This window comes from Urocampus carinirostris, chromosome 7, assembly GCF_059441175.1.
Source record: "Urocampus carinirostris isolate Australia breed hairy pipefish chromosome 7, RoL_Ucar_1.0, whole genome shotgun sequence".
NCBI classification, from domain to species: Eukaryota; Metazoa; Chordata; class Actinopteri; order Syngnathiformes; family Syngnathidae; genus Urocampus; species Urocampus carinirostris.
In genome coordinates this window covers 1,109,205-1,125,552 of record NC_142355.1, presented here as the reverse complement: position 1 = coordinate 1,125,552, position 16,348 = coordinate 1,109,205, and the positions used below count along the sequence as shown (strand labels likewise).

Sequence of the window (16,348 nt, the reverse complement as noted above, 5' to 3'; positions counted from 1 at the left end):
CATAGAACATCATAAGCGCCGCCGCCAGCGGCAGCCTTTTCCAGCAGCTCCGTGTTATTTCGCTCTTTTTGTGATTTCTTGTTTGAAGTGTCTGCTTCTATCTTCGGTGTTTGTCGTCCCGTTTGACAATGACACTTTGGATTACTTTACTATGGATATGGGTTTTAACGCACAAAAGTGTGTCTATTTGAGGAATCAACTCCTTGCCCTGAAAATTCTCGTGCCGGCGTGATGAGGGGGCCCTATTGTGGATGCAGAGCCGGAGCTAGCTAAGCGGCTAGCGGCGTTATAAGTCTTCGGTACCATAACTCTCTACCAAATAAGACCGATGAACTGGCTGTGCTGGTGAAAAACATCAAAGCGTACTGGGAGTGCAGTTTGCTGTGTTTACGGAAACGTGGCTCACGTCTAGCATCCCGGACGCTAACGTGGAAGCTACCCGACTTCAGCGCTGTCAGGACAGACAGAGAAAGGTGGACTCGCTATCTACGTGAACACGAAGCGGTGTCACCCTGGGCACAAAGATTTCCATCTGCCGCAGGGACGTCCAACTTTTTTGGCCTAGCGTGTGACGTCGTCCACTCTACTGTGGCTAAATTACAACACAGCACCCTGAGGCCATCCTGCTCATCTGTTAGTAAACTACAAAAGGATACTGCTGGAAGTGTGAATTTCCCTACGGGGATGAATAAAGTATCTGTCTGTCTGTCTGTCTGTCAGACAGACAGTCTATCTATCCATCTATCTATCTATCTAGAAATCTATCTATCTATCTAGACATCTATCTAGACATCTATTCCCCCAGACATCTATCTATCTATCTACAGAACAGTTGAGGTGCTAGCTCACCAGTGCTGGATCATTGTTATTCTCTAGTGAAATGTTGTTTTTTTTATCTGACGACTGAGTCTGTTCAAACCTATTTTTAACAATCAACCTGGTAATAACATGGTAACAGCATAGTAACAACATGATAACGTGTTATCTTATAAATTCAAATACATAAAATCCTGTTTATGGGCTTCCTGGACAAAAAAATCGATTCAGGTATTGAAAATTATTTTTAAGCAATTAAGAGAATAGAATGAGAATTGATTCATTTGTTAAAAATGAATTTATTATTTATTTTACTGAAGTATTTTACAGGAAATACATCTAACTTAATTGCAATTACAGATAGCAAATGAGAAGACAATATGCAGTTTTTAACTTGCTTTCTTGGCTACCATTTTAGCCTTGTAGCTGTCATGAACCGGAACCGACCAGGACCCAAATGCATGACGTTTTTCACACAAGCCTTTTATTTTACAGGAAATGGGGAGTCATGCAGCGGCGGTCTGGCGTGGAAAGACAGGAAGCCAGAGACCGACGAGAGCGACACCAATTGCCAGAGCAGATATCGGACAGATGGGGTCGATACCGGACAGGACAGACAGGAATGATAATGAAACACGATATCGAAAATAAACAGGACAAACTAGACGGGAACGAAAACTGGAGAGAATAATAAACAGGACAAAAACAGACGGAAACAAACTGGAAACCGTTATTCAACAGGACAAAAATAAACGGGAACAATACCGGAAAGGGAATACCAAAAGGAAACAGGACCGAGTCAAAACCCACGTCTTGCGGGGCAGAGGTTCGTTGACGGACTGACAGAGGAACCATACAGAGCACTAAGCTTAAATAGACGAAAGCCAATCTGTCAATGATCCGCAGCTGGCGGCCCACGGCGGGGCCAATTGTTTGCCATGGCTAGCATTTTACTTTTTGCATACTATCTAGCTAGCATTTTACCTGTTTTGCTAGTTATCCAGCTAAATTTTGGCCTCTATTCTAGCTAGCTTTCTAGCTTTTTTGTTAGGTTTCTATCAGCTATTTATTTGGAAAGGAGGTCGATAAACAATATATGGAGCCGATATTCGTTTGGTATAAAAGTTTTAAAGTTGGCGTAAAAAGAAACAAAGCTCCCTGAAACATTTTCTAGTAAACAAAGTCAAACTTTAACACAACTAACATGACTAATCTTTCACCCAAACCAAAAACTAACAGTGCAGAAACGCTTAGCATCAACTCGTATAAAAGCACATGAAAATGGAAATGTCTCCCAGATTTTTTTTTACAATACATAAATAAATAAAAATGTCAATGCAACCATCATGGCTGATATTCACATGAAACAGAAGTGCATCTAAATTTTAGCCCGCAAGTTGAAATGTGAGGGCCCTCCTGTTTTTGGAGCCAGATTGACGAATGAATGTTATGGTAACAGCTAATCACTCCGCCTTTCACTTTAGCATGCTTTTACTACTTTTTCCTAATCGCAAACACACAGGCTTGAGTGACGAACTCATGTTATGATAAGAGCTAATATATCGTTCACCACCTGAACCTGCTTTCCTAAAACAGGTCGACTACACTTTTTATACTATCTCTTAATCACACACACGCATTTCTACCAAGGCACAGACTGTTTCAAATCTCAATATCATCAGCGGCTTGATTCTAGTCTGCAGCTTGCAGTGTCTTAAAAACTAGGTTCTGAAAGAGAATGCAATGTTTAAGTCTTAGGTATGACTCGGCCGAGGCTTGAACCACAACCTACCAGTCTCAGGGCGGGCACCATACCCCCAAGGCCACCGAGCTGGTGAATATAACGCAGTTTTACATAGATTTAATCGGCTCGTGGAAGGAATAAAAAAATGCCGATACCGATACCCGTCAAATTCCACAATATCGGTGTCGAAAAATCGACCCGCTTGATATTTGGCCAACTCTAATATCTAAGGCTCTTTTAATGGAATCATCTCTGATTCTTCTTGATGAAAAGGGAAAGAAAATGTTGAACTTTCCACGCAATCAATTCAAGTTCATAGGGAAAAATTGGCAGGAATGTGTGTGAAAAACCTTTTAGGAAACTATTTTTTTTAACGGCCGGCTTAAAGTGGATTCGATGCATTTTGCAAGGGATCTTGTGATGTGATGTCACAGGACTTGGCAGCTGTGGAAACCTTGGGCCACCTTAAAATAGAATTTACGGGTGCAACTCAAGAAGCGTGTTGGCGTTCGGGCGGCGACATGTCACATGACCTCGTAATTGCGTGAGGTCACCTCTACGAATGCAAATACGTATAGAACCATTTCAACTGGTATCGGTTACCATTAAGGCTACCTTAAAAACGATGGTATCTGCGGGACCTGGTACTGCATATATATTTACATTTTTTTGGTCTTAGTTCTTTAGTTCACTATATTTTTTATACCGATACCTATCATGATTACTGATTCAGCCACGGGACCTGATTGGCTGTTGGACTCTTTTTAAACTCCCTTCTACCAAAAAGAACCCGTCAGACCGTCTGCGAACCTATGCTCTCAGCTAGGCAAGCCTTTGTACTCTCCGACACTATCCTGCCCTGATTCCTGCCTGATACCAGTTGCCGACCTCTTTTCTGGACCCGTTTCTGTTTTTGCTCCTCCGCACCGGCCATCGACCTGTTTTTGCCCCGTTTCCTGCCTGATACCTGTTGCCGACCTTTTTCTGGACCCATTTCTGCTTTCGCTCCTCCGCCCCGGCCATCAACCTGTTTTGCCCTGTTTCCTGGCTGATACCTGTTGCCGACCTCTTTTCTGAACCCGTTTCTGTTTGTGCTCCTCCGTCCCGGCCATCGACCTGTTTTTGCCCCGTTTCCTGCCTGATACCGGTTGCCGACCTCTTTTCTGGACCCGTTTCTGTTTTTGCTCCTCCGCCCTGGCCATCGACCTGTTTTTGCCCCGTTTCCTGCCTGATACCTGTTGCCGACCTCTTTTCTGGACCCGTTTCTGTTTTTGCTCCTCCGCCCCGGCCATCGACCTGTTTTTGCCCCGTTTCCTGCCTGATACCTGTTGCCGACCTCTTTTCTGGACCCGTTTCTGTTTTTGCTCCTCCGCCCCAGCCATCGACCTGTTTTGCCCTGTTTCCTGGCTGATACCTGTTGCCGACCTTTGTGATTAAGGGCTATACAAATACAAATGACTTGACTTGACTTGACCTCTTTTCTGGACCCGTTTCTGTTTTTGCTCCTCCGCCCCAGCCATCGACCTGTTTTCCCCTGTTTCCTGCCTGATACCTGTTGCCGACCTTTGTGATTAAGGGCTATACAAATACAAATGACTTGACTTGACTTGACCTCTTTTCTGGACCTGTTTCTGTTTTTGCCCCTCCGCCCCGGCCATCGACCAGCTAATGTATCAAACTGACGGCCTCCTGGCCAAATGTGGCCCACCGCATCAATCTATGTGGTCTACCAGAAAATGCTGAGAAGCACAAGAGAAAAATAAGCGGCATCTCGTCAAATGTAAATGTAAATGCATTTCTATAGCGCTTTTCAAGTCACTGAATACCTCCCAAAGCGCTTTACAATGTGCTTCACACTTACCCATTCACACACACACTCACACACCAATAGGGAGTCAGCCTCCAAACGTTTTGAGGATAATCAAGAAGCTAAATGGTAAATGTTCTGCATTTGTATTGCGCTTTTCAAGTCAATGAAGACCTCCCAAAGCGCTTTGCAATGTGGTTTACACTTAACTATTCACACACACACTCACACACCAATAGCGGCCATGCAGCCATGCAAGGCGCCGACCTGCTTATCGGGGGCATTAGGGATTCAGTGTCTTGCCCAAGGACACTTCGACATATAACACGGAGGAGCCGGGAATCGAACCTGCGATCTCTTGATCCCAAGATGAGCGCTCTACCTCCAAACAATGTAATGCAGCTTTAAATATGTCGTGAAAGCACTTTAGCTCTTTTGTAAGGTTCATTTTTTTTTTGTGTAAATGCAAAATTGATTAAAAAAAAAAGACGAGAGATGCAATCTTAGTGAAGGAAAAAATACTGTGCTAAGCCATATATCCTATGCTGTTTCTTTACTAGTCCGGAGCCCCTTTGATTCACGATAACGTGGCCCCAGAGCTAAAATAAGTACGTGAGCATTTAGCATTAATGACGATCGTCTCCTTTTTGGCTTCAGTGACTCAATCGGTGACAACTCTTTTGTTTTGAAAGCGGCCATTAAAGTATCCGAGTACACGCAGTGCTTGATCACATCTTGCTTCTGTTATTTTAAGGGGGTGAGGAGGACAAATGAGCTGTCAGGAAGGAGGGGGGGTAGGACGGACCCCTAGCGGGGACAAATATGGAGCGTGAGGAGGGAAGGGGGCCGGGCTTAGGTCTTATAAGAGGGTGAGCGGGAGCTCGGAGCAGTGAAGAAAGTAAACAAAACCAAAAACTCTTGAGCTACCTGAAGACTTCCCGTCTGCTGGACTTTCACAGGATTTTCCCGGCTCGCCTTTTTCAGTCCCGGGGGAGAAAAAGACCCATCGAGAAGGTTTCAGCCGCGGCCATTCCGAGATGGCGGCCGTGCGTCCCATGCTCACGGAGGCGTCCGGTTTCCACGTCCTGCCGGCTCACCTGATGTCCTCTGCCATGGAGGAGTTCCCCCAGCAGCTGCCGGTCCCCAAGGGCCCGTCCCGGGGCAAGGGCCGGTCCCGCCGCCCTCGAGAAGCTCGCTTCAAAACGCAGCCGGTCACCTTCGCCGAGATCGCCGAGGTGGTGGACGAGGAGGGTTCCTCGCCCTTGGAGGAGGAACGAGCCCGGAGGTCTTTCCTGCAATCCCTGGAGAACCTGAGGAGGTCCACCCAGACGCTGCACTGCTCGCCCGGCGCTCGCCACCAGAGCGCCCCGTCGCCCACGCAGGTCGGCTTGGACTCCAGCGACTCGGATTCCACCCAGTGAAGAAGTCCCGTGGGCGGGATCGACGAATCTTTTCGGTTGAAGTGAACCAAACGACGGCGAGATCCGCTTTCATTAGCCGCTGACGGGTGGCGCGCTTTTCTACGTCTTTTCGAATCTTTTCTAGTGCCACCGTCTCATTGTGGCGCTTTCGTTGGGTTCGCTCGAGAATCACTCAAATATTGTTGTGGATGTTTGTTATTTCATAACAAATACTGGTTTTTAACGATCTTAGGAACATCGTTTTTTTCTTAAAGGGACATTGTGTATTATTTAGCGCCTCCTAGGGTTTAAGAAACATAACAAAGAAATAATTTATTTTGAAAAACACACAGAATTATTACATATAAAGCATATTTTAAATATACATAGGCCCAGATATGTGCATTTATTTGAAATTTGGACTCGCTATCTACGTGTACACGAGGCGGTGTAACCCTGGGCACAAAGATTTCCATCTGCTGCGGGGACGTCGAACTTTTGGCCTAGCGTGTGACGTCATCCACTCCGCTGTTGCTAAACTACTACAGAGCACCTCGAGGCCATCTTGTTAATTTGTTAATAAACAACAAAAGGAGACTGCTGGAAGTGTGAATTTCCCTACGGGGATAAATGAAGTATCTATCTATCTTTTTATATCCATCTATTTATCTATCTGTCTATCTATCTATCTATAAAATGAGAGAGCTGGCATCAACGCTGACCATCAAATTTCTAAGCATACTCCAAAAAACCCAAAACCTGGTAAAAGGACAAAAAATGAAGAAAAAATACATTTTGATCGCTTTGAGTCTCAGTAGTTTGTATTCTTTCTCTCGCTTCCGAGCACTCGTTTTATTTCTTTTTTACACGACACAAATCCCCGACATGTCAACTTTCACACAGTGTCCCTTTAAAGTGTTTGAACATATACATTTTGCTTTGTTTCAAATGTATTCCTTTTCTACTGTAGACTTGAAAGATGCTACTTCGGATTCTTTCTTTTTCCAAGTGTTTTTTCCATCGTTTTTATTTTTACGGAGACAAAAATCGACGGCTGATAGCGACTAATCATGTACATAGCACGAGCCGGTGGCCTGGTCGTCACTCAAGTAGAATGACTTTCAAGAAAAGATTCTTTTCTAAAAAAGACAAAGAAATTATTTATTTGATTCATTCGCTCATAACCAAATGTGGATTTCGACTTCCGACTGGAGAATTCGCCTCGGCTTTCTAAGAAAAGTGTAAACCTTTCCACTGTGCTTTATACACTTTATATTGAATGAATGTGTGTCAGAAGTATTTCAATAAATATTTTCATGTACTTGGAGTGATCCGATTTGTTGAATGTTGGATGTAAACTGCAGATGAAATGAGTCACAACATTAGCTTCTCTGCTGGCTCTGATCTCTTTCATCTCTATAAGGGGAATTAACATTTTAGCATAACAGAAATCCAAACAGCTTGACAACATCAATCACATTACTGTGCTTGTTGAGAGATTTGTCAGCTGGGGTTATAATATTTAAAATTAACTTCTTTTGTGGAGCACCAAAAGATATGTCTTACCGTTGGCAGCTCGCTCTGTAGACTGCCAACAAAACCCCGCCTTCCGGTCACATGTCAAAAGCCAAAACAAAGCCCACCCCATACCAGCAGGTGGCCCTGTTGGACTCATCATTGCAGGACACTTACCAAAAACTATACAACATATTTCAGCAGGAATTTCATTAAAACAAAAGTTATTATTACACCCGTTACAAATGTTTAGTCACAATAAAGTAACCCGAACCTATAGTGGTTTTAACTTTGACAATGAATTCAACTCGACATATTTTTGAATCTGAATTTTAACCAACATCGTCCTTTTTATAGATTTGTGAAAACAGAAATAATGACAATAACCAGTGTAAAAACGTGAACAATTCACCTGCAATGAGCGACACAACATACGCACACCATGTGGTTAGCACCTCCGCTGGTGTTCAACATCTATGAGGGAAATTAGCTTTTCAGTCCAGTACAACTGTAACCGCGGTGTACCTGTCCCCACCAAAGATCCACATTCACGCTGGACTGGATGATGAGGTTTTTATTACAGTTTCTGCAGATGAAATGATTCACAGCATTAGCTTCTCTGCTGGCTTTGATCTCTTTGATCTCGTTGGCAGCTAGCTCCGTAGACTGCCCAAAGCATATCAAAGAGCTTTCTTATCAATTTACATAAAATACATTTTAGAATATCACAATACATTTATACATCCATTTTAACAAGATACTTTTAACAAGAGATCGTATAGTGTTTTTTTTAACGTTAATGAATTCAACATATTTTTCTTTAGTCTGAATTTTAACCAACATCATCCTTTTTATGTATATGAGAAAATAGAAATGATAACAATAATGAGTATTAAAACGGATACAATTTACCTGCAGATGAAATAAGTCACAACATTAGCGTCTCTGCTGGCTTTGATCTCTTTGATCTCTATGAGGGGAATTAACATTTTAGCACAACAGAAACAAAACAAAAATAAATCCAAACAGCTTGACAACATCAATCACATTACTGTGCATGTTGAGAGATTTGTCAGCTGTGGTCATAATGTTTAAAATGTTTTTTTGGGGTTTTTTTTGTGGAGCACCAAAAGATGTCTTACCGTTGGCAGCTCGCTCTGTAGACTGCCAACAAAACCCCGCCTTCAGGTCACATGTCAAAAGCCAAAACAAACCCTACCCCATACCTGCAGGTGGCACTGTTGGACTCATCATTGCAGGATACTTATACACAAACTATACAACCATATTTTTAGCAGGAATTTCAACAAAACAAAAGTTATTATTACACCCGTTACACATACATTATTGTTCAAGTTAAAAGAGATCCGGACTGATGTTGATTCTTCTTTTAAATTATTTTTAAATAAATCAAATTAATACTGCTCAAAATTAACTCATTTATGAATTGAGTATTTACTGCATTTGTTTTCCAGACTCGGTTTAAAAAAAAATGAAAAAAAGAGGTAAACCAAGTCCGTATTCAGCTAAATTAGCATCAACATGTTAGCTAACACCAAGCCACTAGCTTTTAAAAGTTCGTTTTTCTGAGGGGATTCGATCATTTAAAATGTGACAATATCATTATTGTAAAGCACTTAAAAACCAGATAGAAGTGTAAACTTACAACAAAAGTCTTTTCTAGGCCACGAAAAGAAGACGATGGAGCTGACAGCTTAAGAAACAGTAGCTAGCAACTTAGTAGCACTTCCTGATTCACCCGCGTCACGTGACCAAGCGCAACCAATCAACTGGTGGAAGCAGAAAACTAGAAAGGTTCGTTTCTTAGACACATGAGTTTCACGAGTAAGCTAACACTAGCTTTGAAAGTTCATTTGTGATTGCAATAAATCCCTTGAAAATGACCATATTAACATTTTAAAGATAAACTTACAACTAAAGTCGATCCTGGTGCTTGAAAAGAAAACAAGGGAGCACTGTGCTTTACAAAACGCAGCTAGCAACTTTTTAGCACTTCCTGATTAGCCGTGTCACGTGACCAAGCCCAACCAATCAACTGTTAGCCAACACTAGCTTTGAAAAGTTTGTATATTTATAAGAATGAAATCTATTAAAATATGATAAAATCGACATTTAAAAACGTTCAAACGTCAAATAAAAGCATGAACTTAAAACCATAGATGTTTAATGGTAGACAATTGAGCAGTCGGCTTTAGAAAAACTTGCTATCATATCCTTATTAGCTGTATCAGGTGACCAAGAGCAACCTATCAAATGTTAGCAACAGAAAAAACGGATTGTTGTTGTTTTTTCAGCGACATTAGCTTTGTTCTTATGTATTCTTCACAAACTAAAACTAATCCACCAAGCACGTATTTAAACGGAAAAAAATTACGAAAGTATCTGTGCCGAAGTTGAATTCCTTTTAAGGTAAAGTTAAAACGTTTTGCATTTTGACCCACAAATAAAGAAATCACTGTTTCTACCTAACCACAATTGATTTAAATGAAACCCCTTCAAATTGTTTTCTTGGTTTTACAATTGAGCTCATTTTCAACTTGTCGATAGATGAGATGTTGTATTATTCATTTCTCTGGCGACGTGTCATGAAAATAGAATTGAGAACAATGTGTTCGTTTTGAACGAACAGGCTGTACTTTAAATTAATGACTTTCTCAAACGCTTTAATTATTTCCTGGTATTTCTGTTGAGAACAGGTAAAAATGTCTGACCGGAATAGATAACTAATTGTGAGGCTTTAAAAGGGGGGGAAGATTTCATCCTCAATTCACCATAATACCTAATAAAGCTCCATTTACGTTACAAATCCATGTTCTATATATCAAACATTTTCATCTCATACGAAACTAGTTTACAATATTTTTAAATACAGCCAGAAAGATTAAAATAGAAGAAACGCGATTCTAATAAAACTATACAATTATTTGTCTTGATTTTACTCATCAAGGAAGATACAGTCCTTCATTTTGTCTATGTAAATAAAGTTTTCATCTGCTGAAAAACCTGTTAATGAAAATATTTGTTTTGGAAAAATAAACATTTTTCAAAATGTTTGAATGCATCCAGAAAGATTAAAATAGAAGAAACGCGATTCTCATAAAACTGTTCAATTCTTTGTCTTGTTTTTACTCATCAAAGAAGATACAGTCCTTTATTTTGTCTGTGTCAATAAAGTTTCCATCTGCTGAAAAAACGTGTTAATGAGAATATTTGTGTTTAGTTTGTGTTGGAAAAAGAAACAAATTGAGCACAAATGTAAATAAACATTATATGCTAATGCTGTATACTAACAAACAACATTTTTCAGGTATTCATTTGGGGTGTATATTAAATTTGACACGCTTGTCAATTCATAGCATGCTAATTTATTCTGAGGTGGTGATCTCAAGGTGGAATTAGCATATGGGGGAGTAAAAACCGATGGTGATACCTAGCTAGTTTCTGAACCCACAGTACCCTAATGAAAACATAGAAATAAAAAAGTACGATATGGCAAGTACTACTTATGTGTAATTTGATTAAATAAGTTCTAAACAAATATACATGTGAAGGAAACATGATATCTCACTACCTTTGGTATGAAATGACTTGGGCTGGTAGAGTGGAGACGCGGGTGGATGCCGGTGCTTGAAGCAGAATGTGACGGTGGATTGTGAACAAACACGTTTTGAAACTTCCCTTGCAAGGGTTGTCATGCCCTTAGAATATTGCCCGACTTTAATTTAAATGGTATTACACAAACGTATGCATGTTGGTTTGGTGTTATGATAGTCTGCAGCCCTTTGAGACTTCTTAGGACCAAAAAATAAACAGGACTTGACTATTACACCTAAATTAATTGCCTCCACAAATTTCCATTTGACGTGTATAGGAAAAAACATTCTGTCGCAAAAAACAAAGGCAGTTTGGTCATTGTTTTTCCAATGAATTGTCTCCAAATGGCATTAATGCTAAGAATTGGAGCTGTATGTCACGGTTGCCATGGCGCCCAATTAACAGATTGGCTTTCCGTCTATTTAAGCTCAGTGCTCTCACTCTTCCTTTGTCGGTCAGTCAACGAACCTCTGCCCCGCAAGGTTTTGACTCGGTCCTGTTTCCTGTTGGTATTTTCTGTCCCGTATTGTTCCCGTTTATTTTTGTCCTGTTTAATAACAGTTTCCAGTTTCAGTCCCGTCTAGTTTGTCTTGTTTGATTTCCATATTCTCTTTTGATATCAATCCTGTCTGTCCTGTCCGGTATTGACCCCATCTGTCCGATATCTGCTCGGGCAATTGGTATCGATCTTGTCGGCCTCTGGCTTCCTGTCATTCCACGCCAGACTGCTGCCTAAAGTGCATGACTCCCCATTTCCCGTAAAATAAAAGGCTTGTGTGAGAAACGTCACGCATTTGGGTCCTGATCCTGTTCCGGTTCTTGACACTGTAGTAGTTAGTTACTACCCACTTGGGATTTCTACAGCAATTTGGGACAATCTATGGTACTTTTATGGTCATTTAATCTGTAGTAGTTTGCATCTATGACAGCAATCAGAATTCAAACAAGTTGATTTTTCGATTTTGGAGCGAGCTTCCGACGTGGAACGTCAAGCCAACTTGTTCTCTCTCTTTTTGTGTGCGCAGAGGACATTTTGGATTTCTTTTCGGCGCCTTTTCAACACCGAGAATAATATCAGCGAGCGGAGAACAAAAAGGCGGCGCCTCGGCCTCCCGATTGCATTTCAATGACCGCGTCCTCCTTATTCGCCATCGATCGGCGGCCATTATGGCGGAGACAAAAGCTTATTGTTGCTACGTTTTCCACGAGGACCCAAAAAAGAAACTGGATAATGAATTCACCCTTGAGGGTAAAAGACGCGTCGCGTCTGAAACGAAATACACAGGCCATAGTCTTTGTCCGGGGTCTCCAACCTGGGCAACCTTTGAGGACTGCTGAGGGATTTTTTTGACTGAGTCAAATTCGCTCTTCCTTCCTACGTATCCCTCTTCTTTCTTTTTCTCTTCTGATCTTTTTCTCCCTCTCTTCCTCCTTCTCTTTCTCTCTTCCTCCTCTGTTCTCTCTTTTTCTCTCGCTTTCTATTTCTGTTTTTTTGATCATCTTTCTACTTCCAAAAATTTACCTGGTAACAAGATAGTCACAATCAGTGTTCCCTCTAAGCTGCGCGCGTACGCAATTGCCGATGCTCGCACATTCTCAGCGCACAAGAAAATCTAGCCAGCGCACAAAATGAGGGCTCAAAATTACTAATTAAGAAGCGACTTCAGTCAAAGTTACAGTTTATGAAGGTATTAATACGCGGGTTCCCCTGACGTTGTGTCCTAAATGCGGTATTTTGAAGTCGAGTCGAAGTAGAACGAAGTTAAGTAAAGTTAGTAGAGTTTGTCGAGAATCAGCTTCTTCGGCTCGGCTCACTAAAAGGAAGCGGCTCTTTCGGGTCCTAAACGGCTCTTCAGGTTGTTTTTGCTTCTTTAATCCCAACATGACCAAATATTATGTAAAATTATGCCCAAAAGGACTTGTAAGAAGGGGGGAATAGAACAAAAAAGAAAAAAAAAAACCAAAATGAAAAAGGAGTGAAAAGCTGAGAAAAAAAGAAACAAAAGGAAGAGAAAAAAAGAAGGACATTTTTTTTAAAAAGCCAGAAAAAAAGAAAAGAAAGAAATGTAGGAAAAAAGTAAATAGAGAACAAAAATAAAAAAGTAACAGCTCGGAAAAAATAAACACAATGAGATTTTTTTTAAAGGTATTAAAAAAAAGTTGGAAAAAGAAGAAAAAGTTTGTTGCATTCAAATAATTTCCAATTATATCAAGTGAATCTTGTTGCCAACATTGTTCTTCCACTCAAAAATGTGATTAGGTACAGTTCTGTATCTTGCAACCGACTCAATAAGCCCCCAAAAATGTTAGTTTTATGCGACAAAATATATCAGGAAAAAAAATAAATGGATATCTTGTGAAAGAATTGTAAGAAAAACGACGTTTGAAGGCCGTACAACCTTTGCAATAGTACATGAGTCAATTCATTCAAAAGTGAAAAATAATTTTGCATTGCAGGAAACTCAGCAAAATGTCAAGTTTTGGACATGTTTAATAGTGGATTCGTTGCCACACTCGGGATTGCTGTTGCTCACTGTTGTTTCAAGCGTTGCTCACCGACTTTGTGTGAACGCTCAAACCCGTAAGGAAAATGACAGGGAACATTGGTCACAATATAGTAGGTAGTACAAGATGTAGAAATGTAGAGGAGTTTGGGTGCCATTTGCACTAATGAGTAGAGGGATCTGGAAAAAGGTAAGCGACCTCAGGTCTATATCATAGTTTCCCTTCCAAACCAATACTGTACTGATAGTGGCGCGCTGAGTATGTCCAGATACCAGTATCGTCCGATCCCATATCCGCAAGAACTGCAGTCAGTCCACCCGTTTTTCTTTCGTTTCAGTTTTGTGAACTCGATTTCGATAAATGTGGTGAATTTTTAGTTTTAGAAAAATGATTTCAAACTACGTTTGCCAGGAGGGAGGATAAAACCATTCACACTTCTGGTAGGGTTCTAGTAGGTTTAGAAAGAAATGCATTAATAACAAATGAATAACAGAATCCTTTTTTTCAGGACCAGAACAGAGACAGGACCCACTTGTGTTGCGGTTCTCACAAGTTTTTTGTGGTTAAGGGCTATATAGAAAAATGTGACTTGACTTGACCTGACTTGGAAGAAAGAGAAAGGGTTGCGCCCACGATCCAGTGATTGCTGGACGCAGAAAGCAGGTCGGAAGCGAGTTGTGAGCCAGGAAAGGAGACGTGATCGGGGACAAAAAGAAGTTAAAAGCCGGGACGGGAAAGTAGACGTGGTCAGGATCAAAAAGGGGAAACCGAGGGACGGATGGGAGCAAAAAACAGGTGGGAGTCTGTGAGAGATATTCAAGATATACACTCTCTGTTGGCAGAATTATTCAGATAAAAACACTTATTGAGGTTTTAATCTACATCGTGGATACCTCAGCCCAGCCTGACCGGCCATCCTAGCTAGCCGCCCAGGCTAAACTGAAAACATCCGGTCAGTAGGCGTGACTTATTGACGTCACACATGAACAGGAAATGAAGTCACACATGAATTCGATTTCACATTAAAATCCAATTACTGAAAAACATATTTACAAATAATGGAATTATACTGATCTTTGAAACGTGGCTATGTGTCTGTGTGATGATTGTTTTTATATTTAGGAATATAAAAACAGGTTAATTTCATAGCATGGAAGTCTGAGAAATACACAACCAAAAACAGCCAACTTTACAGAGTCAGGGTCGAAAAAGGCTTGCCTAGAGTTAACTGAGGTTCGCAGACGGATTGACAACAGGTGACGGGTGGGTTTAAATAGGGACAGGGAGCCAATCAGAGTCCGAGGCAGTTGGCGCTGTCTTTTTTCCCGCTAATATTGCATTTCAAACATGCAGGCAAGGAGAAACTGAAAACCTCAGTGTGAGGAAAAAAGAAACCTTGAGAAGGGGTCTCCCTATCTCGTGGTTTCTTGACGATAAAGGAGAATTCTATCAAAATACGATAACGTAAAACTAGGCCCACAAACCGTGATGGTTAAGATCTCAACTCCCATCTTTTTTTATTCTTGTTTTGTTTTGTGTTCTATTCAAGTTTCTTCTGTAGATGAAAAGTATCCATCCGAGAGTGTGTGAGTATTGGTTTAAGAAAATTGAACTATCAAAAACATTCAGAAATGGTTAAAGAAAATTGAACTGAAATGAAATGAAAATGATCTGCATTTATATAGCGCTTTTCAAGTCAATGACTTCCCAAAGCGCTTTACAATGTGCTCCACATTTCCCAATAGCGGCCTTGTATTACAGCCATGTAAGACGCTAACCTGCTAATTGGGGGTATTAGGGGTTCAGTGTCTTACCCAAGGAAACTTCCACATGTAACACGGACGAGCCGGGATTCGAACTGGGATCCCTTGATCCCAAGACGAGCGCTCTACCTCCTGAGCTATTGCCCCACCAAATAAAAAAGGGATTCTATCAAAAACAGAAAAATTCACTTCAAGTTGTGTGTAGCCAATTCTTCAGTCTTTCATTTGTGTTTCCTGATAAAATGATTTAAAAAATAAAACTTGATGTACCGAATTATTTATTAATGTCATATGTTTTTAAGGGGATCCCCCCAAAACATATGAAATACAAATTCAAGTATTCACAGATCTTCCTTTTTCTGGGGGTGAAATACAGAACACTTTTACAGCAGGTTTAAAGTTGAATATCAAGAAAAAAATCCCTGAAGATAGTGACTTCTCAGGGCTATAGATAAATGAGAAAATGCAAAAGAAAAATGTAAATTAAAATGAGTAAAATTCAAATGTATAAAACTACAACAGATGAGCAGTCTCTACGATTAAAAGATTGAATGCACTCTGCTTTGGAGCAATCAAATGATTAAAATGAGTCCAATTTTGGCTCATTTTTCTGCTTTTTATACATTCGGCTTTCTTTTTTTTTGTCTTCTGTATTGAACTTCATCATTACCCAAGACCTATGGAGCCCTTTTTGTCTTTGGAAACAAGTATCACAAATGGAAGCTGCGTGTGCATTGTTACGGGTCAGGTGTATCGACATTTCGTTCTGTGTACATTGTTACAAAGAATGACAATACAAAGGAAATTATTATTATTATTATTAAAGCAAAATGCCTGTAAACTCACATCAGCCCATTGACACAAAAATATAAATAGGAACGCCGCAAAATATCACAAAGTTTGTGGTAGCAACAAAATACCCGTTATTTGGTCTGTGCAGCCCTTTGAGACTCTTTGTGATTAAGGGCTATGAAAATAAACAGGACTTGACTTAAAAACGTATGTAGTGCTCCCAAAAGTCCAAACCCCTCTTCAATTGACTTGCTGAATTGATCATTTGTTCAAATCATCGATTAACCACCAAATAAAAAAGGGATTCTTTCAAGTGTCAGCATACTTCCAACACACCTGAACAAAGAAGGTATTTTAACTGCTATGTAGCCGCTCGATGTTGTCGAATAAA

At 40.6% G+C, this 16,348-nt stretch overlaps 1 protein-coding gene across 1 annotated transcript; it reads left to right on the top strand.

The window, feature by feature from the left end:
• Positions 1-5,259: 5,259 nt before the first annotated feature.
• On the top strand, positions 5,260-7,094 carry c7h11orf96 (chromosome 7 C11orf96 homolog). Its single transcript, XM_088339153.1, has one exon. It carries the CDS (start codon positions 5,405-5,407, stop codon positions 5,786-5,788), a length of 384 nt encoding a protein of 127 aa, XP_088195279.1. The 5' UTR covers positions 5,260-5,404; the 3' UTR covers positions 5,789-7,094.
• The last annotated feature ends 9,254 nt before the right edge of the window (positions 7,095-16,348 follow it).